This window comes from Ostrinia furnacalis, unplaced genomic scaffold (genome assembly GCF_004193835.3).
Source record: "Ostrinia furnacalis isolate ACB-3 unplaced genomic scaffold, ASM419383v2 OfSCF5394, whole genome shotgun sequence".
NCBI lineage: Eukaryota > Metazoa > Arthropoda > Insecta > Lepidoptera > Crambidae > Ostrinia > Ostrinia furnacalis.
In genome coordinates, this window is record NW_021135633.1 from 10917 (window position 1) to 34141 (window position 23225).

At 39.5% G+C, this 23225-nt stretch overlaps 1 protein-coding gene across 1 annotated transcript; it reads right to left on the bottom strand.

Annotated features, from left to right (window-relative positions):
* Positions 1-328: 328 nt before the first annotated feature.
* On the bottom strand, positions 329-22918 carry lost (methenyltetrahydrofolate synthase domain-containing protein lost). Its single transcript, XM_028315943.1, has 13 exons — positions 22732-22918; positions 16682-16904; positions 12478-12638; positions 11583-11669; positions 11087-11175; positions 9876-9950; positions 8297-8412; positions 6913-7030; positions 6047-6211; positions 3840-3929; positions 3625-3675; positions 2966-3154; positions 329-1871 (listed from the first exon to the last, which is right to left on the bottom strand). The coding sequence occupies exons 1-13, from the start codon at positions 22769-22771 to the stop codon at positions 1857-1859; spliced, it is 1419 nt and encodes a 472-aa protein (XP_028171744.1). The 5' UTR covers positions 22772-22918; the 3' UTR covers positions 329-1856.
* Positions 22919-23225: the final 307 nt, after the last annotated feature.

The window sequence follows — 23225 nt, forward strand, 5'->3', positions numbered from 1 at the left end:
ATGTATGGCGTGCAACATCTGATAAAATGTATGTAATACGTACCATGTATGTGTGATTGAAATCTGTGTAACTATTTCAAGAATTGAGTGTATTTGTACCGACTAAGTAGTAATTAGGGATGTTTTAACACAACAATATTATGCAGTACAATGAAACACTGATGCACTAAAAAAATAGAATTTAATTTGACCTCTAGACGGCAAAATGTTAAAATTACAATCACAACATTTAATTTTCAGGTAGAATAGAAATTTTAGATCATCTAAACGTTGTTAGTTTCAGACACACGCTACATTGAAAGTTGAAATTAAAAATCAAAACAAAATAAAGTGTTCAATAAATTTATTAAAAAAAATACAAAACAAAAAAACGCTCATCCATGCTTGCTATCCCAACGTTAAAGATTACAAAATAAACTAGCAAATATCAGTGTTAACAAGTTTATATACATAAATATATAATCTATAGTGCTTAAAATTGCATGTGAGGAATAACAATGTTATTGGGGCACAACGCTATTGTGCGAGATAGTACTCTATAGAAACTAACGTTAGAAAATAGCTTATTAAATGTATTACCAAGCAATATTATTATGCTGCCAAAATAAAACTAAAAATTTCGAAAAATACATCGATACAAATACCTTCTATATAAAATACATCTTCGTTTTAACGCTAAGAGACCAATAATAGTGAAGCATAGTTCACTTCATAATCTAAAATAGATAATTTAAATATTCCATTTTCAATAATATATTACTTTTCAAGTCTTAAATTAAATAACCTAATACTGAAAAAGTAACTTTTGACTCCGCAAGTGCACTAAATATTTATACCAACTCACATACACACGATATGTTAAAAATAGTTAAGACCTTAATAATGTAATCTAAATATCCAAGAGAAATATTTATTGCATGTACTCAAAGTTGGCACAAATACACAACAGGACAAACTTAACAGGGCCCCAAACCCGAACGCTTCCAAATAAATACTCTTAACGCTAGTCAAATCCATCAACTAAGTTCTACCTAATTTGGGACTCTGTTATACAAGCACCTTAACAATATTAAAAATATATTAATCTTCTCAGAGTTCAATCTATTCTATACTAAAATATAGCATCTTTTATCGTAAATTATGGAAGAATGCTTAAAACGTATCTGCATTGAAAACAAGTATTTGTAAATAAATCTATTTGCGCTGTTACATACTAACGTTAGACTAGAGAAAACTAAAACATTCGTATAGATATATCTTTCGTAGGGGTTTCATAAATATAGCTCACTCTTAAACAACGCGCCGGCTCAAGGAGAAAACAACAAAAAACCTAAGTGCCACAGTAGACTGACTTGGCAAACCAGTAACTCATCTCTGCACAAGTGTACAGGTAAAAAATTCATTTGTGTAACAGCAACATCTAAAGCTATTCAAATCATCAACAGTCTAGAATAAATAAAATATAAAATATTACGTTTCAAATCCATAACAAAGTACATTAGCAGAATCAACAAATCATTTTTGATACAAGATAAGTTACTCTTACCTTTCCTACACTGTGGCCGAGCGAACAACCGTTCGAACAAAACCAAAATCGAACCATCGCTTCTTACCGGTTACATCTACGTCACACAAAAACATTAAAACCAAGTGACGTAGACAATTCGAGCCGATGAGCCGGCGCAAAGGAAAATCAACCTTAACACTAGACAATTAGTATCGGAATGCGACTGGCGCGTCTCCGTGTGCAAACTAAGCGAGCAACGTTTGTTTATATGCGTGTTTTAGAAATAATACAAGGTATTCGTTATCAAAACGTCGAAGAGGACGCGTCGATCGCTTCAGCATTCGGAAAATCAATGTACGGCCTCCTGAAAAGAAAAATGTCTGATCAAAAAACTTTCAACGAGTAAATAATGCAAGAGTAAGCCTTTTTAAGAAAATAGGCAGACGCGAACATCAAGCCTCCTCAACCAGTCTGGCTGGCGTGGGAAGTACAGGCAAATTTTCCATAATGCCTCAGGTAAATTTAGAGGTCCCATTTGATCCCACAGGTGCTGACATAACCCGACGGATTAGCAAGCTGAAGTGGCAATGGGCAGGACACATAGTACGCAGTACTGACGGCCGATGGGGCAGCAAGGTTCTGGAGTGGAGCCCGCGTACCGGAAAACGCAGCGTGGGACGTTCACCCACGAGGTGGACCGACGACATCGTAAAGGTAGCAGGAAGGCACTGGACGCAGGCCGCTACCAACCGGGCAACTTGGAAAGCATTGAGGAGGATTATGTTCAGCAGTGGATGTCCTATGGTTGATATGATGATGATGATGATGACTCGAGGGACCAACCATCTATTGAAGGTTGTAAGACTGAGAAGCACCTAGACACGGGCAGCACAGAAGATGTTACTGGTTATCAAACTTTGGTATCATACACGGCCGAAGGGTGGTCGATGTGGTAATCCTTGGGGACGCACCGGGACTGGCCCGTGTGCCGCGCACACGAGGAGCCTACCTGCGTGGGCTCGGGCGAGGCGGGCGCGGGCGGGCGGCGCGGCGGCGCGGGCTCGACGCACAGCAGGCGCGGCTTGTCGTCGCGCGCCTCGTGGCCGCGGGCCGGGCGGGACTGGCCCGTGTGCCGCGCGAACAAGGCACCTGCACCTACCTGCGTGGGCTCGGGCGAGGCGGGCGCGGGCGGGCGGCGCGGCGGCGCGGGCTCGACGCACAGCAGGCGCGGCTTGTCGTCGCGCGCCTCGTGGCCGCGGGCCGGGCGGGACTGGCCCGTGTGCCGCGCACACAAGGCACCTGCACCTACCTGCGTGGGCTCGGGCGAGGCGGGCGCGGGCGGGCGGCGCGGCGGCGCGGGCTCGACGCACAACAGGCGCGGCTTGTCGTCGCGCGCCTCGTGCCGCGGGCCGGCCGGGACTGGCCCGTGTGCCGCGCACACAAGGCACCTGCACCTACCTGCGTGGGCTCGGGCGAGGCGGGCGCGGGCGGGCGGCGCGGCGGCGCGGGCTCGACGCATAGCAGGCGCGGCTTGTCGTCGCGCGCCTCGTCGCCGGCGGCGCCGCTGCCGCCGACCGACATCTGAGCGAGCGCGGCTATCACGCTGTCCATGTTGATGGTGGTCGCTGGCGCGCTGTCGCCTTCGCCCTGATGATAAAAAATATTTTTAATTTATTCGGAACGCTCACTAATTATTCGGCGCAGAAAAGTTCTCAAATGGCGACGAGCTGAAAAACGTAGTGTGGGCAGACCTCCCACTAGGACAAATAGTGACTGAGTTTCTTGCGCTGCTTCTTCTCAGCACTGGCCCATTTATTGTCCCGAAGCAGTGGTAGGGTTAATATTGGGACGTGTAAAAGCGCTTTTTAAAAGCCTATTTGCAAAAATAAATGAATTTTATGATTTTTTTATTTTATGACCTAGTGAATTTTGCAGTAAGATACCTGGATGCTGGGAGAACAGGACCGGTCCTCCCCGCATCCAGGTAATGTGTGTTTTTGGAAATCCTTGGGGGAGGCCTTTGCCTAAGAGGGGGAGCTATATTAAGTAAAACATTTTTTTGTACAGATACTTAGCACAAAAAACCTATAAATAAAAGCTATAAGAATGAAAATTACCTTTTGAGGTCCAGATTTGAAGAAGTGAAGATAGCAGAATCCACGGAATCCCTGTAATAAAAAAGCTCAAATTAGGAACAGAGAAATCTTGGTAAAATAAAAAAGTCTTATTTTCTTTCCCCTACTATTTTGTCCTAACAAGCACAATACTATAATAAACTACATCTTATGCCACATTTGAGACAAAACTATAAATAATAAGAAATATCTTATACCTTCCAAACCATGATCTGTGGCTTGACACCGCGCTCTGACAGCGCTTGCTTCAGATCGCGCACTCGAGTGTTGGGGCTGATGTTTGAAATCTGTAACAAAATAGATCAAACTTTAGGCTGAGTTGCACCACCTAACTTTAACGGTAACTATGACGATAACCGGTGCCTTTTGTATGGAGTTTGACGTTTGTCAAAGTTAAAGTAAGATGGTGTAACCCAGCCTTAGACTTTTTTACATCAACAAGTATAGATCATGTCACTATTTTGCCAATGAAGGCTACAGTACTTGAGCTTCAGTTGGCGCCGCCGACTGGCGAGTATACGTATTCAGAAACACTACAATGAGGTCTCACAGTGCGCGTAGACGCACAGGGTGACACACGAACCAATCACAGAGCTATATTCAACGCTGTGCGTCCGATTTGCTGCTTCACATAAGCAACCATCGTTTGTGAATACGGGCGACAGTCTTGTCACTCAATAGTGCCTAAGACAGTGATGCCAACTGGTGAGTGTACTAATATCGTAGGTTATTATACTTGTCCATCACTGAACCGTCCCAGCTATGACATTGTCAGGAGGGCGCTACTATTAATACTGGGTTATTAGTTCCAATATTTGCCATTTGACGTTTCAGAATCGTTTGACTCTAAGGCTGAGTTGCACCATCTAACTTAGACCCTGACTATAACGATAACCGGTGTATTTTGTATGGAGTTTGACAATTTTTTGACGTTTGTCAAAGTTAAAATAAGATGGTGCAACCCAGTCTAAGAACAGTTTCGAATTATTGCTATGATTTTCAAACCTTATTGCAAAGGTCGTGAACCTATTGTTCGTGATTAAATAATGACATAGATAGCCATTCAGGTTAATGGGCGTGTGTATTTTAACAGCTGGTTATCAAATAATACTAAATTGTTTTACGTCAAACGAATAGCTCGTAAATCGTGGGTATAAATTGCGGCTAACAATATGTGCCACAAGTTTTTACTGAACTAGATTTTCAATAATGACCGAGATGATAATATTATGTAGCGGCTATGTAGACGGTATTAAATTGCACACGATGTCCGAACTAGTGTCTTGTAATTCGGCATATTTGTTAAAATATAATACATAACGTCTCGCACGCGATCAGAAGTAGTTTTTTTTTGGCGTTTTTCTGGCCAAAGGCAACTCACACATGCTACATGGCAATTTCCAAGGTTCCAGCAGAGAAGAATAGGAGCATTCCCACTCTTTCCGTGCTGTATTGTGAATAGTTTCTTGCGCTGCTTCTTCTCACCATTTGGTGTCCCGAAGCAGTGGCGAGATTAAGTAATACTGGCCTGGCACGAGTAAATGAGCTTTTTGTAAGCTTTTTGCAAAATAAATGACTTTGAATTTGTAGGCCCTAGGTCAGTGCGCCACGATAAACTTATATTGCCGCATTTTATCGATTATGTGTCACATGGTGCGGCGCGGGCGCTCCTTGCCTTCCTTGCCGGAGGACTTGTTGCTGTTGTTGAGTCTTCCTGGCGCTATCGACAGTGAGCTATCGAGGAGCCTCCTCCTCTATGTGTTACCTTGACGGAGAAGTCAATGACCGGGCGCTGCCACTTGGTGCGGCGCGGTCGCGGCTCGGCGCCCTTCTTGCCCTCTTTGCCGGAGGATTTGTTGCTGTTGTTGACGTCATCTTACTATCCACAGTGATCAATAGACAAACTTCCCTCTCTATGTGTTACCTTGACGGAGAAGTCAATGACCGGGCGCTGCCGCTTGGTGCGGCGCGGGCGCGGCTTGGCGCCCTCCTTGCCCTCTTTGCCGGAGGATTTGTTGCTGTTGTTGACGTCATCTTACTATCGACAGTGAGTTATCGAGCGGCATTACGTGTTAAATTGACGGAGAAGTAACGTATCTCGATGCGTTACTTTGACGTAGTGGCATGTATGTGTTACCTTGACGTAGAGGCATGTATATTGCGTTCCTTTGACGGAGATGCATCTTTGTGTTACCTTAACGGAGAGTCATCTATGTGTTACCAAGACGGAGAGGCATCATGTGTTACCTTGACGGAGAAGTCAATGACCGGGCGCTGCCGCTTGTTGCGGCGCGGGCGCGGCTCGGCGCCCTCCTTGCCCTCTTTGCCGGAGGATTTGTTGCTGTTGACTTCATGTTACTATCGACACATCGACAGTGAGCTATCGAGGGACATCTCTAGTTACCTTGACGGAGAAGTCGATGACCGGGCGCTGCCGCTTGGTGCGGCGCGGGCGCGGCTCGGCGCCCTCCTTGCCCTCTTTGCCGGAGGATTTGTTGCTGTTGCGACGACGCGTCGATCGCCGCGGCTTGCCGCCTGATTTGCCGTCTTCGCCTTCCGTTGTGTTACCCTGTGGGAGAAAATATCATTTTTGTAAACTGCCAAAGTATTTGTACTTGCTCTTCTAACTAAATTAAAAATTAGAATAAACCACGTGAAAAAAGAATCGAGCGTTGGCCAAGTGTAAACAACACCACTGTGTAAAAAGTAGAAACAGCTTAGTCCTAGTGAAGTGAAGGAAATGCGACGATTCCTATGGTCCCTAGATCTTCAGCACAACTCAAATCATTGATGCGAATGCTTAGAAAAGGCCATATCCAATGGCTCATTCTAGCGGACCCGATCTGGAATAGGTTTGATCAAGGAACCTCCAACTGATTTCATGTTACAAGGCTGAGCCGCACTTTAGAAGGTTATTGTTACTGCGCGGCGCGGCACATAACCGTCAAAATATTTCTTATACATTTTGTACTGTACGTCGCAAAGGTCACGCTGCAGCGTGTGTCACATTGCATAATAAATCACGTTATCAAATACGGTCCGACTTTACAATAGTCATCAACATCATCATCATTTCAGCCATATGACGTCCACTGCTGAATATAGGCCTCCCCCAAGGATCGGTTGGTGGCAGCCTGTATCCAGCGCCTTTATGAGGTCGTCGGTCCAGCTTGTGGGTGGACATCCTACGTTGCGCTTTCCGGTACGTGACCTCTACTCCAGAACCTTGCTGCCCTACCTTGCTTACAATAGACCTAACAAATATCTCACCTCTCCCTCGCTCTGGCTCTTGTGCGAGCGAGTGCGGCGACGCAGCCGGCGCGGGCGCTGCGCGGTGCGTTCTTCCACGTCGGTATCTACTTCCTTCAGCACGCACGGTCTGCCTGCACTGTTGGCAATACACTCAATAAGTAAACTAATAAATGAGGGTTAAGCCATGTATTCATTAGGCACCATTTGTTGATAAACACTGTTTATAAATTGTTCATAAACAATGTTTCATCATCTCTGTAAACAGTTTATAGACAGGTCCATAAACATAGGTGATGAAACATTGTTTATGATACATGTTGCCGTGCTCCCCGCTATGAGTGGAGAGCAAGTGTGGACGGCCAAGTTTCAGAAAACTGTGTTTATGGTAAACTTGTTTCACACTAGTCATAAAGAGTTTATCAACAAATGTTGTCTAATGAATACATGGCTTTATCGTGTTAACCAGTTGGCGCCACTGTAGAGTGAGGTTCATGACTTGCTAGTGGTTAAGACAGTGGCGCCAACTGGTGAACACTGAAGCTCTTGAAAGAATCGATACAGTTTATTAGTAAAAGTATATTGTTACATGATTAATATTTCTATTTTACTTCTGTTTCTGTTCCATTTCATCATCATAATTATCTCAGCCATAGGACGTCCACTGCTGAACATAGGCCTCCCCAAATGCTTTCCATGTTGCCCGGTTGGTAACGGCCTGCGTCCAGCGCTTCCCTGCTACTTTTATGATGTCGTCGGTCCACCTTGTGGGTGGACGTCACACGCTGCTTTTTTCTGTTCCATTTGCCTCTGATAAATAGGAAAGGGTCGGGCTCCTATCGTGGAGCCTGATGATGATGAAATTACTAAGTTAAGTTATTGATCAAAACCTAAGCAGGTCGCTAGTGTCTAACACCCGTATTCACAAACGATGCTTGCATAAGTGAAACAGCAACGCTATGCGAAGTTGAACAGTCAGCGTTGAATAGAGCTCTATGATTGGTGCGTGAGTGTCACTCCGCCACTCAAGTATTGTCTACGAATAGGTTTTTGGAACCTTGTGTCAAAGTCAAAATTTCTTAATTTGTTTAGACTAATAAGTAGTTCTTACAAATCGTCATTTTGCTCTTAAGGAGCTCTACATGTCTCATAATCTTTTTACCCTACCAGCGCTTCGAGACCAACATTTGGCAAGTGCTGAGAAGAAGCGCCGCAACAAACTCAGTCACCACTGTTACGGTTAATATAAATAAATAGAAATAGTAGTAGTAGGTACATTCGATTCAGGAGCAGTTCACTGAATTTACCATGCATTCTTGTATGGTGTATCTTATAAGAATGGGTATGTGCGTCCACGCGAATAAGTTTTAAATTATATTAGCAATATCAACAAGAGTGTACTCACAGCATTTCGATCTCCCTCAGCTGTCCCAGTATCGGCATGAGCGTCACGCGGCGGTTTGACAGCAGATGCCACAGAATTCCCGCCGGACGCTGGCTCATACGCTGGGTCTCTATCACCTGTGGGATAAGGATCAAATTAGCGCAATTTTTTACAATTCGTAAGGAATCTTATTGTATGGACTATAGTACATAAAAGCAGAGTAAATACAAATGAGTAAGTCATCTTCATAGAAACGCACGGGCGCCGTTTGTATGTGAGCGCGCCAATACGTATGCGGCGCGCACGCATACACTGACAAAATTTAGCGGGGAGCCAGTCGTGGTTGCGCCGAATTTTGTCAGTGTGTGCGTGCGCGCCGCATACGTATATTGGCACGCTCACATACAAACCGCGCTCGGTGCGTTTCTATGAAGATGACCTACTCAGTTGTATTTACACTGATAAAGGTGAACACTGTGAAGCTGACAGTCAGCATCACATAGTTCGTGACACCCAAAGTAGCCAATAAGTACGCAGTTAACAACACGTCTTTATTGCCATTAGAATAAAGTCGTGTTATCAACTTTTTAGCCACTTTGCTTGTCATGTAACAGCTACTATTTTGCAACAAAATCTTACAGTCAATACTCAATATTTTATAGTCAGATAACACATTGAGGGGAGAAAAAGAGAAATGTATAAAAACCGGTGGCTCTCATTTACGAACAAAAACACTAAGGATATCGAAATGGGGACAATGATCTTAATTACAAACTTGTTTTAAGTTTTTGCCGGTTTTAACACATTTTTTAACTATTTTTAAAAATAAGTAATAGTTTTTAAAAGTAAATACTTATTCTTGGATATTTTACACAGCGCTATTGCAAACTAGGTTAAGTTGGCACAACAACGTCATGTCTTTCAAATAAATTTCTTTACAAAAGTTCGATTTTGCAAAAAAAAGATTTATGTGTTGTCGGCTATACTAAGTACACCAAGCAACGCTATAAACATACATATTTAGACAAGTGTTCATGCGCAAAAATGTACGGGCTATGAACCCGTGACCTCTGGCGAAGTAGAGTTGCCAACAGCACCAAATGACCGTCAGTTACACAGAGACATATTTCAATACTAGCTTTTGCCCGCGATTTCGCCCGTGTGTATTACGGTCGTTCATCCCGCTTAAAAAACAGGGATAAGAATTCTGTATTTTATGTTGGGTCTCAAACTATCTCTAATCTAAATCAGTTCAGTCACGAACTATCACAAATTCACAATCATAATAATTTCAGCCAAATGACATCTTCGACTTTTGAAAATAGGCCTCCCCCAATGATTTCCGGATTGGCCGGTTGGAAGCGGCCTGCAACCAGCGCCTTCCTGTAACCTTTATAAGGTCATCTGTCCATCTTTCGTCCCACTTAGAAATGCTAGGAGTCTCAATTTTTGCATGGGGGTTCCTTGTAGAACGTAAGTGCTCACTAAGACAGGATTTTGCAAAATTCAACCCCTAAGGAGGTAAAACAGGGTTCACGGCCACGCGTACGAAGTCACGGGCGGCCGCTAGTTTATAATATTAGTAGGATATTTAATTTACCTGTGTTGGCGTGACAATGATGTCAATGGGGACATCGTGAGGGCCGAACAACTCAGCGGGCAGTGTGTCGAACACCTAAAATGATAGTAAAAACATTAACAAACGGTACTGATATTTCGTAATGTTCAGTCACGATATGTGGAGGTACGGTACAGTTATCAAGGTAAATAGTGGCCTTCTTAAATTTTAGGGCTAGTTTCAACAGTTCTTGATTAAAGTTTCAGATAGTTCTGTCCAATCTAATATTATGATGATGCTTTGTAACAAAAATACCAAACCTCCTTTTATTGAAGTCGGTTAAAAAAAAGGGTGCTGGTTACCGGTGGCTATAATAGTCAGATATCTGTTTGAAACCAAAAAGTATAGTTTAGCTGACAAGCAAGTCCCTAATAGGCTAAACTTTATCAGCGAGTGGTAAAACAAGCCCTAAAACTATGATATTTAGATCATTACACACTCCTGATAAGTATTTTTAAGTTAATGAAGATGATGACATTAAATAAGGTTTAAAAGTAATAAAAATACAATATTTTTCTCTATACTAGTAAAAGTTAGAGGCTATACCGATTTTTGTCAGCCATACATTAATCCAATCAATCAACAGGTCATTCAATAATGCAGCTGAATGTACCAAAGTTGATTGGATGAGTTATAGAGGATGTTCTTCAAATACCACGTATCGCTGTGCATCGACCTTCAGTACTGTTTTAATTATTGGTTACTATTAGCAGTTTCGTTTCGATCCTTGCTAGATTTTTGCCTATGATTTCGTGGGGATGTTTGTAATTTATACTTCGATTAACAAAGCGTGATACAGTAGTAGTTATTTGGTATCAAACAATCTTTCAGAATGAGGGTTTTCGCGAATGAAAGATCCGCTAGATGGCGGGACGTGGATGTGGGATTTGACTGCTGCGTGATTGGTGGATTTTGACATATCTGGCAATGTCATGTCAAAAATAACCAATCATGCAGCATTTGGACCTCGCGTCTACGTATTGCCATTTGGCGGATGTTTCATACGCGAAAACCCTCATTCATTTAAATGCAAACAATATTTTTCAAAACCACTAATTTACACCTATGTACATGCTGTCTGTTAAAGTCCCCAATCTGAATTTTTTCTTCGCTTACTATTGCGCATGCTATTCTAATTTTTTTAATGCGCTAAAATAAGTAATGTGAGAAAATAATAAAAAAATGTGTTATACCTGACAATCATGAACGGTGGTGGCAACCAGTGTGTTCGGCTTGATAGCTTTCATGTGCATCATCAGGCCAAACTCCAGATCTCCATAGCCTAAAATTAAAAAGTTGACTTAACTTTCTCAGTTCCTCAAAAATGAGCTCAATGTATAGAGCATTAGGCTATAATCTCCCATTAAACGCTATCAAACGTTTCTGTCGACGTCCATAGTGTTCATAGGCCGAAGTCAACGTCTGAAGGAGACCACAACAGTACATTTCTATAGTAAGCATTGTGACGCGGCCTACGCTAGGGCTCAAATAGGAGACCACAACCTTATGGTCATAAGTACATTAGGGGCCGTCCATAAATTACGTCATCGATTTTTTCAGATTTTAGACCCCCCCCCCCCTACAATCATCCTAGCGTCATTTCTTAATGACCCCCCCCCCCCCCCCCCTAATTTAGAATGACGTAATATATGGACGGCCCCTTATCTAGGTTGAGTTTTGATTACGAACCTCGTCCTTTCCCGATACGGTAGCCTTCCTTAGAAACAGCTACCGATCCCATCACCACCAGATCCAAGGAGACTGAATCTTCAATACCTGCAACATGAAGAATAATTGAATCGGTTATTAGTGTTATTACTTGATATCACAGAATAATAATGTTGATTATGTGCTTTCTGGTACTCGTTATGTTGACTAAGTAACTACGAACTGAAAATCAAAATACTGCCAGTTATACTACAGGAAAGAACTGAAATACTGTGATTTTCCAGGTCCCAAAGCGCGTGGTGAAATAAGAAAAACTGCAACTTAACGCACATTAAAAAAAATCAAAACGTGTTTCAAACAGGTTTCGTTTCGTTTCACCGAATATGAATTCCTTTTAGAAACTGAAATGTAACAAAACTAGACTAGACTTGCAGTTCTATCATATTTTTGTCTTTCACCGTATTTCGGGCCTTCATAAAGTCAATCCACTGCGCACAACTGCCTCAAAGTTACCAGATTTAAATGGGGAATTTGGCCTTCTCTCATGGGATATCAGGGGGGTCCATTTTGAACTTTAATAGAATATGACAAAGCAAGATTTTGGAGAGGAGGCCACGTATCGCAAAGCGCAGCGTAGGAGGTCCACCCACGAGGTGGACCGACGACCTCATAAAGGTAGCAAAAAGGCGCTGGATGCAGGTCACTACCAACCGGTCAATAAGGAAATCATTGGGGAAAGCTTATTTTTAGCAGTGGACGTTCTATGATTGAAAAGATGAGAATGCCTTTTCAAGGTGAGAGTGAATAGGCACTTACAGGGCAGATATGTACCATCCTAGACTGCATCTCACTTAACACCAGGTGCGATTGCGGTCAAATACCTGCCTTGTCATGCATAAAAAAAATTACGACTTACCAATGGGTTTTCCATTAGTCTCCATTCCGTTGCGGGAGACAGCCTTCCTGATGGCAGCCGGTCCGGTCTCACCATCAGGCAACTCCAGGCGGTTCAGGAATCCGGTCTGCAGACGCGGCACTGGAACGTAGAGCGTCTTCTGTTGCTCTAGGCATATCACTCTGGAAGGGATAATCAGCTGTGAGATGAGGGGATAAAGTTCCAAATACGATAGCAACTATAGTACTATTTGAGCAGACGGGGCACAGGGACAGAACGTCTTTTGTTGCTCCAGGCAAATCACTCTGGAAGGGAGAATCAGCTGTTAGATGAGGAAATAAAGTTCAAAATACGGTGTCAAATATAATGCAGTCTTTTGTTGCTCCAGGTATATCACTCTGGAAGGGAATCGGCTGTAAGACAAGGGCACAAAGTTCAAAATGCGATGCCAAATATAGTTCAGAGTGTCTTTTCTTGCTCCAGGCATATTACTCTGGAATGGAGAGTGTGCTTTTAAATGAGGGAATAAAGATCAAAATACTGTGGCAACTATGTATAATGATTTTTTACAAATGAGAGGCTCGCTGAGACGGACAAAATAAGTTACACGCGAAAAAAACAGGCCATCGTAATTCTTCTATATTTTTGAAGGGCGATATAGCTTATATTGCAGCTGTAAGCCATTATAACAGGGCGCGACTATTTCAAGGTATTCTTCAAATGGGCACTAAGATACAAAATGTTCTATTGAAAACCGATAAAGGCCATCAAATTATCTTCTAGAAAAATATGTAGCACCGATTCTGCTATTTGAATGCAACATAGTAAGTTGACTGATTCGAATTAAATTCGAGCACTGAGATAAATCATTCATAAGCAATCCATTAGAATTTTAAAACTCAATCTTTAAAAAATCGCTTTTACATACTGACCGTATATGAAATTCTAAAACAGACTCGCAAGGTGAGATAAAGGATAAAATAATCGATGTATGTACCCAAGTAGTTGTGATTTATTCGCAATGTTCGTTGTTACTTTTATTTCAGTAAACTAGCACCCATATTGCCACTGAATAGTTTTGGTTAAAACTATTACAAATTGCTAAGATTTGTTTAATATTCAGTAAACAACGTTGAAGAAACCCCGATAGTGATTTAAGTAAGATAGAATGATAACATTTTTATTTGATAATGATAGCGAGTACAGTTGAGTCATACAACAAGTTCGTAGGTATTTGCCTGACATTATTTTTAATGAGTGCATCAATTAATATTAATTAGAACCTAGTGCAAACAGACGCTTATACATAAATGTAGTGCCTAACAGAAACAATGTTATATTTAAATAATTCTTGCCATTATCTCATGCATATGTATTTTTCTCGGTGGGTTAAACGTGATAAGATTTATTTAAAGTATTACATACCACTGTCATTATATTCTCAACATCAAATAAACCGCACCTTCGCGACGCAAACTTTAACGATTTTCTCCTGACACAATCATGGTGCCCCAACAATATTGGTGTTATTTGAAAGCCCAATAAATATCCTTAAAGAAAAGCGCATTTAATTTCTTAATAAATGAATAACACATACCATAAATGTGACTTGAAAAAATACCTCACTTTGGGCCCACCTATGGGATCAATTAGACCAATTTTTATGATTATAAAACCAAATAATGATTTCACGTGTCCTCTTTAAAAGATGGATAGCAATTAAACCCAACTTAACAGTCTTATAGCCATAAAAGTTGGCTCTAGCGTAACTACCTATTTTTTGAAGAAGTGACTCTGGATCCTTCTAAAGACACATTTTTGAGGTAAAAACCTTTCCTTTAATGAAATGAAGGTTAGAACTAGGCTTTTAAATGGTACCAATATTGGTGGGAAGTGGGGATGTATACGTCTGAAAATGCTTGTCGCGGGAGGTGCGATTTATTTGACGTCGAGTGTATTTGCATAATACAGGTCGTTTCAGTAGACCATAGTAGTTACAGTCAGCGTCAAATAGTGACAACCAAGATGGCCAAGAAGTTGACAACACAACACAACCTTTGTAACAAAGACGTGTTGCGAACTTTTTGGCTTCGGGTGGGTGCCACGAACTATTCGACGCTGACTGTACAAAAACATTTCTGAGAAAGTTGCAATAATGATGAAAACCTTTTGTACCAGCTTTTTGAAAGCTAGTTACTAAAAAATAAATCTACAAATAGATACCTACTTGTCTTATAACTCGCAAAAGACTTGTGCAATAGTTCGGCGCACCTACTAGCGTAATTTGTGTGCGTCATTCAACTGTAACACCTACTGTATATTGTCTCGATTATGTCTAAATATAAATAACTCTGAACTAGCCGTAACTATAGTAGGTATACGAAAATAGACGAGAAAATGGTGTTGGAAAATTGAAGAACGTGCGAAGACCTGCGGACCTAAATAGCTGATGATTAAAGGGTCAATCAACTTTGCAGAGGAAAATAAATGTACAGGCCGCTACGCGCAGCCTCGACCATGCGAATTTGTGTTTACTCGTAGAAACAATAGAAGCGATATTTTTATGACGATGGAATGATTATGACTCCGCCCATCAATAACCGGGCAAGGAGCGCGCCGTGATAAAACTTATCGATGATTTTAGACGATAAACGTATGGGCTTGTAGCGTAAAATCGATAAAAACGTATCACGATGCGCATCCTTAGCCTACAGGCCATAAGAACATCTCCTAACCTTTATTTATATCAAGATATATATACATTTCTATGACCTATTTTTTATTGTTTAGTCCCTTTTTAGCATAGTAACAAAAATCGAAGAGTAACTGTAAATTACATTTTCGTATACCCCAGGCAAAGTTACTGATTGTGTTACAAATTGAGAATTAATAGATATGTTTATTATTTACTTTATGCGCTTGGGGTTATCAAAGTTACTTTGAGGTCAAACAATGCATTAATTAACAAGCGACACACCAGGATCTCTTAACAAAAGTATAGGAACTAGAATATCCATATAATTAACCCTTAAAAGGGTTTGACGCAGACCGTCCCATTCGCATTTCGTCGCGAATGCAAAAATGGTCATTCTATATTGTTCCATTCGCAAAATGGTTACTCAGATAAAAGTTGTTTAACATTTTCAACCTACAATCTGAACTATTGTTTCAAAAATAGGTAGGCTTTAAATTTAATCTGAATGTGACCATTTTGCGAATGGGAACAAAATGAATGACCATTTTAAAATAGCCCTATTTCAAACTGAAATCGCTATTGCTTAATTTCTATAAATTGCTGTTCATTAACTCAATTATTACAGTACATTCAACTATGAAAATAAATATTTGTTGAAACGAGCCTAATATGAATGAATTATATCAAGAGAAAATAGCACAAATAAATTATAATGCAGCTATAAGCATTTTTCAAATAAGTTTTATGTAACCAGAAGAAAGTTACAACGTTCAACGCGGAATGCATTACCCAAGATATCGGTCATGGCTTGCATAACACAGTCATTGTAGCATGATACACTGAATTCAACTGTACGTTATAATATTTTCAGTTAACGTTTACTTCGTGGTTTTAAAAATCCGTTTCCAAAGGGGAGAAGTGATTGGAAGTCAATAAAAGCCAGTTAGTTGTTTGTCAAGTTCTGTACGTTTCCCCAAAGCTAGGGGCAGTAAAAGACTACGTTTACTCCATCTTGCGTTGGTTGGATGGAAAAACATTTCTAGGTAAAAGCACATGCGAAATTTCTCTGCTCTTTTTGCACAGGAAACACACTTTCTATTTCTCCCACTTTCCTCTGAAGCAGTAGATCAACTTGCGAGCTAACTTCAGCCTACGAAGGGCTAAAAAATTTTCCCACCCTTGCCCCAGAAAAAATACTCTTTTTACACGCATCATAGTTTTGCGACTAATCCTGCCTTCTGAATTACAAAGTAGGAGTTAAACATCTGCCGGACGACTCATCTTTTAATGGCCTAACCATGGAAATTAGCAGACAAGCTGAAGTTCCTCGTCGTAATACAAGTTCCCAGTGGTAGGAACGAAAGGTGGGGGAAATTGTCCTGCACCCCTTTTCCAGGAGTTACCTTTTTCGCCACACTCTATGCAGGAGTTACCTTTTTCGCCAGACTCTATGCTGCTTCATCAAATGGTATACTAATTTTCTATACAAAATATTCAAGTAATAACAGAGAATAATCTTCCATCACTGACCTCACAGGCTCCTGAGGCTTATCCGGGTTGACCTTCACCGTGACGGCATTCTTGAACACATCCAGCTCCGCCAGCTTAGCGGCCGCCTCCGGAGCACCCTTGAAGTTCGGGATGCGATTGTACACCGGCCGCGGGAACATAGCCAGCCCGTTCGACTCCAGGTGACGCCATACTTTCAGCCGGAACGACTGCTTCGTCACCTCCTCAGGCACTGGTTTCTTGGCTGGAAAAAAGGTTGGAATGTAGAAAACTTCATGCTACGTTCATGTATTACTTAATAATTGGCGATACAGACAGTGGAAGAGAAAATCGTTAAAAGAAATGACTGTGGTAGCCTATAGAATATACGATTGACCCAAAAATGGATTGTGCTTATTTTAAACTGCGTCCAGTTTAGGATAGTGGTTGAAACCACCTGAATTGGTGTGCTATCAGCTCTAAATGTAGACCGAATTAAGTGCGATCGATGGGACATTATTAATAGTAACAACGTAACAACTAGCTGGTTGGTCCGCCACAACTTCGTAAAGGCTTTTCATTCATTTTAATCTATGTGACTTTTCAGTGCATCATCAATCAAGTATATTGCTTCCGAGTTCCGATACATTATTTTTGTTTGACACAAATTAAGCTTTTTCGTCGTAGCGCCGTTTTTTTAACAGTAAGTAAATTGGCGATAGTAAAATGACAAAAATACTGACACAATTTGACAAATTGCGGGGGCACGAAACTATAATTGATTGTGTGCAAACACGAATGCATTTATCGTAAAGAAATAATTCAAAAATAAAACTCTTGAGTGTGTTTATTGTTTACATTCCAAGCTGGATGTCACGGACATTGTGATAATCTTATCACAAATGCAACGGTTCGTTACCACGGTTGCTGCATAAGATGTGATAACCACTACGCGACTTCGCGATTGGCCTCTTTGTAAAGTTGCGTGTTCTGAGAATCACGCCCGTATTCACAAACATTACTATGAGGTCTCACAGGGCGCGTGGTCGCACAGGGTCACACACGAACCAATCACAGAGCTCTACTCAACGCTGTGCGTTCCATTTGCTGCTTCACTTAAGCAAGCATCGTTTGTGAATATGGGCATCAGTCATGGGGCACAATCCTATTCCTACCTCATATTGAAAACCGAAAATCACACCTATTGGCCCTATTGCTACCATGTAAGGTGCTAAGGTTTACTTTGATTTTCCGCACCTTCTGGAATTTGGACAAAGCATTTACCAGTGTCAATGGGATATGCATATTTCCGCTCAATAGATGTCGCTTTATGATGATTAGTATCTTTATTAGGATCTTTATTTAGCACGCGGTCGTGCAGGTTAAACCATTGTAAATAGATATTTGTGCAAATCTCTAGGAAATGTTTTTGAATTGAAAATGAATTTATAATTTTGAGAGTAAAAAATGAAGTTTGCATTGCACATTACACCAAAATTTTTCAGTGAATGACCACCTTTAGCTGCCAGATAACATAACTTTTAAAAATAAAACTTGCCACAATGGCGCTACCAATGTTGTTAATAAATTATGCTTATCATGATTTTTTTTATTTTGATAAAATATTTTTTGAGGTCAGTGGAACTTCTTATCAAGGGTAAAATTGAGACCATATGAAAGGTAGTAAGCAGTCTAGTCATCTGATTAGCATCACAGTAGAACAAAAGTAAGGAAAAGTTATTGGCAAAGGGACAGCTAAGTAGCAAAGTACTGATCATCTATATGAGGAAGGAAAACTTGCATCCAAGGTCTTTTGGGATAAATATAGAAACGTTTTGAAAATTCTTAATTGAATTATTCAGTCAATTGGCTTTCTTTTCATTTCTTTTCCATTTTCATTTTTGAAACATTAATTTAAGATAGAATTTTATGTTTGCCAACTAAATTATCTCCCTGATCAAGTTATATTTTTTGTGTACATACTATTTACTCAGTATACACATAAATTCGAAACCGATTGCAGATAATTTATCCGCTAATATGAAATTTAGTTGCACAACATGTGTTGCGTCCGTTTTTTATTTTCTGTCGACAAAAACATTGCCAGTACATTATTAATATTACAAATCATTTAATTACATCTAATATTTTAAGTTTTTAACGTGCTAATGCTCTTAAATCCAAAAGTAATAACACAATCCGTACCGACTTGCCACTATTTAATAATTATGTCAAGAAAAAGAAATCGCGCATTCTCAAAGCTATGTGCATGGAGATTGATGCCAATTTACAGAATATAATTTAGAGATATCAGTAGCCTCAGATATATTATGAGATTTAATTAAAATTAATCGATTAGTCGATTAGCTAAATCGCAAATGGAGCGTTAAATCGCAGCAATAGGAAACATCGCTCCAGTTCGTTATCTAAATATCTAAATATATAAAAGGAGAAACTGACTGACTGACTGACAGATCAACGCACAGCCTAAACGGCTAAACGTAGGCACTTGAAATTTGGAAGGGACGTAGCTTAGGTACCGTAGAGGTGCACTAAGAAAGGAATTCCCGAAATTCCCACGGGAACGGGAATTAGCGGGAAAAACGGGATTCACGCGTACGAAGTCGCGGGCGGCCGCTAGTATTTTATACTAGCTTTCCGCCCGCGGCTTCGCCCGCGTGGAATTTTGTCTGTCACAGAAAAACTACATCGCGCGCGTCCCTGTTTCAAAAATCGTGATAAAAACTATCCTTTGTCCTTTCCCGGGAATCAAACTATCTCTATGCCAAGCTTCATCAAAATCGTTTCAGTGGTTTAGGCGTGAAAGAGAGACAGACAGACAATTACTTTCGCATTTATAATATTAGTATAGATTAAAGTACAGCTTACATGACCGAGAAATTAAGCAATTAATGAGATTAAATGTCGAACACCCTTATTACTTATTCATTAGGGTTTAAATATAGCTTTATCGCGGTTTTCCCTAATGACTATTCTTGTCACTTTCTAGCAAATTACTATTTCTTTTTGACGAAAAGAGGCGACTGTTTTTCTCGGAATCCTGTTAATGACCAGTAATTCTCATAATGATGTATAATGTCTTAATTCATCAATAACTAAGATAAGAATACCGAAACTTTACATCATAATCAAGATCAAGTCTTGCGAATGCATGGATAATATTCACTCACACCTCACTGTCTGTGACCTCTTTTAGGCAATTGGGTACCTACTTGGTTATCCAGATTGTACCCGAAATGGTGGCAATCTTTTCCTTAGTGGTCCCTTTTAAATCCCAAGTTCTGTAACTTCTAGGTATAGCTTCTTTTCAGGTGCTTTGTAACAAGTAGGATCAAAATCCTGGTGTTTATCTTTAAAATCTTCATAAGACAAGAGCCCAAATCATAGGAATATTGGCTAAAACTAAAGTATAAAACTAAGGTGTTTCAGGAACGTCCCAAGCCAAACAAAACTGGGAACTAGTGTTGTAACTTTCCTGAGAATCGTCAGACACTTTCTTTTTGTGGGTTCATTTGTTTCTACATTTGGGGGTACAGGTATTCTTGCAAAGCGTAAGAGAAATGCATTTTTATTTAAAGCCACACCAAATATCTATTACATAGGTCTATTAGATACCCGTGTCGCATTCAAAAAAGAAGTGCATCCATTACAAGATTAATTAGGCATTTGATGCACTGTTCAGCGTCAGTAATGTTTGCCAACTGACTTTCGATTTGGCGGGAAACGTCGATAATTTAAAGAATAGCCGATTACGTGAATTCGGTTTACCAATAACACTAAACTTGGTATTTGTATTGATATACAACCACGTTCAATAGCTTTAGTGCCGTTAATTAGGTAAATTGGCAACACGTTTTCCTGGAAGACGGTATTGCATAGTTAGAAATTAGTGGTTAAAAAAAATTTACCACTCTCTACAACATCTAAGTAATAAAAATATTTAGACGTGTCTAGACCAAGAAAAAATGTTTATAAAGAAGCAATTATTGAGACAAAGAAATGACGGCAAAATTCGACTAGAAAAAGTGAAGTCCTCCGATAAAATGGTGTCATAGTGTCAAAATATCCATCCAAGGTGCACTCCGACGGTGGGTCACGTGAAAATACAATAATATAAACCAATTTATTTATGTTAAAATAAGTTTTAATGAACGATTCGGTAGTTACGATGACACCAGACGGCTGGCACGCAACGTAGCATGTCATTGCTTCAGAAATGTGCAGAGAAATAGCGCGAAAAGAAGTGAAAATATAGAATTTATTAATTGATATTATTAACGTGTAAACCAATATAGTAAGTTTTGCCAAGTTAGCACTTGGATGTGTAATGAAAGATATATGCTAGGGTGTATTTTGGTTGAAAGAGAATGAGACATTACATTTTTCATCTAACTTTAACAATAACATGAAATTACTCAAACTGTATACTTAATCACATTAATTGACATACATGTATCACTATTTATGAAATGGCAACAACCCTCATATTTTTAGAGTTAAAAAAATTTAATTAACTTTCATTTATTTTAATTAAAAAATAAAACAATAAAATTTTGACATCACATTGCTGAGCCAAAATAATTGAGTGGAAGAGTCACTGGAAAAATATTTGGTTGTTAATCATCATCAATTACCATAATGTACCAATGGCTGATATGGCTCTACATATTTCAAACTCAATATTTTAATTTTTCAACAGTCTATTATATTTTGAGGCCAGTTATTATACACCATTATTGTATATGGATATGAGCAAATTCGCTCCCAGTGATCTCAAGGTGATACCACATTACAAATGTAACTGTACACCTGTGCACATATGTAACCGATAACTACATAATAATTTTATGTAGCCATATTTTAAGTATCTGTAAACAATAAACCACCACACATAGTTTCTATGCTGAAAAATACTAGAAATCATATTGAATTTTCAATTCTAATTGAAAATAAATATGTATTTATTCAATCGTAAATTATTTTTAGTTTCTATCTAGTAAATAAGGAACAAAAATTCTAAGAAGATATTAATTCAATATCAATAATCAATCTACAGGCTTAAATTGATGATCATTTGATTGAATGCTGGTGAAAAAAGGTGTACTTATGTAAACGGATATACTGTAGCGAGGCTAATGCATCAATATGGCCTATAGACATATTTAAAATACTATAGATAGAGTAGATTTTGCTACCAGAAAATGGTAATGTTTTAGTTTTAATCTAATACAAAATGATAAAAGAATAACGTAAATATTTTAAACTTTATTGCTAGTATGATCCAGAAAATATGTTTTAAAAGTATTAATATATAAAACTGAACTATACCAGAGATGGTAAAAAAAATATCTGTCTACCTTCCAAAGAAATAATAAAAAAAAAATTATGCATAGCTACAAAGTCAAATTAACTTCTAAATAAAAGTAAATATCAAGATGATGAGGTAACATTTATTTTGCACTAAAGTTGTAGACCTTCATATTGATGATTCAGAGCAAATAGAAGTATTGAATAAGTGACCTATGAAACCATTTGCATATTGAAGGTAGGTGTAAATAATTTGAAAGTATAGTAGGTGGCCAAATGCATTGATTGCGCAAGAACTAAGCGAAAATATATTATTTTTGCCGCTAAAAGGCAAACGCGCACTACGTTGGAAACTCCGCACAAGCCAATTGCTTAATAAATCAACAACATTTTTACCAGAGGTGGGCAGAACATAAGAATCTGACTCATGTTTCACACTCCAATTAAGCTACCCACAGTATCAATAATTACAAGCCGAGGAAGCAACCCAAATGGTTGTAATCAATGCACGAAACTTAAATGCAAGTGAAATTTATCGAACGCAACACATTGTAATATAATTCCAATAAGACTGCAATGGTCAGAACGATATTTTTCGACGCGACATTATGTGGGTACTCAAAAATATACGCTATAATACAATTAAAAGAGATTAATTCACATATTTAAACATCGTCGGAACGGCATTTTCGCTAAATTATGAAGAAAACAGAGGAACAATGATTGTTATTCCATTTAATTTGACAACAAAACTTTGTACTCACTAGTTTCTGCGCTCGGTGCCGTATCGTCTCCGTTCTGCATCTTGGTGTTTTTTAGCAATCGGAAGGTATCTTGCAAATATTTAGATGGTCTTTACGAAAATCATCAAAATTATTTGGAAAATAAAAACCTTCGCCGGACGGAACCGTCACACACAAAAATAGAACGCGAATAAAAAACAAATGCATCCAACTTTACGGCGCGAAAATGCAAGTGCTAACAACATAAGAATAATAAAATCAGCCTGTTTTGGTTTACAACATTTTGTAGACGATTTAATAAAATTAATTCTAACTCAATAATTTTGAATTTATTTCAACTAAAATTACTTTTGTTACAAATTTATATCAGTCTATAATTCGAAAATTTTTTTTTACTGAGCAATAACAGAAATAACAGTTCAAAATCAGTTGTCCAATGTATAAAACCAATGTGTATCCGAACGGAAATTATCAACTCTGCAATGTCGGCCACAGATTGAAAAATCATCTGCAGT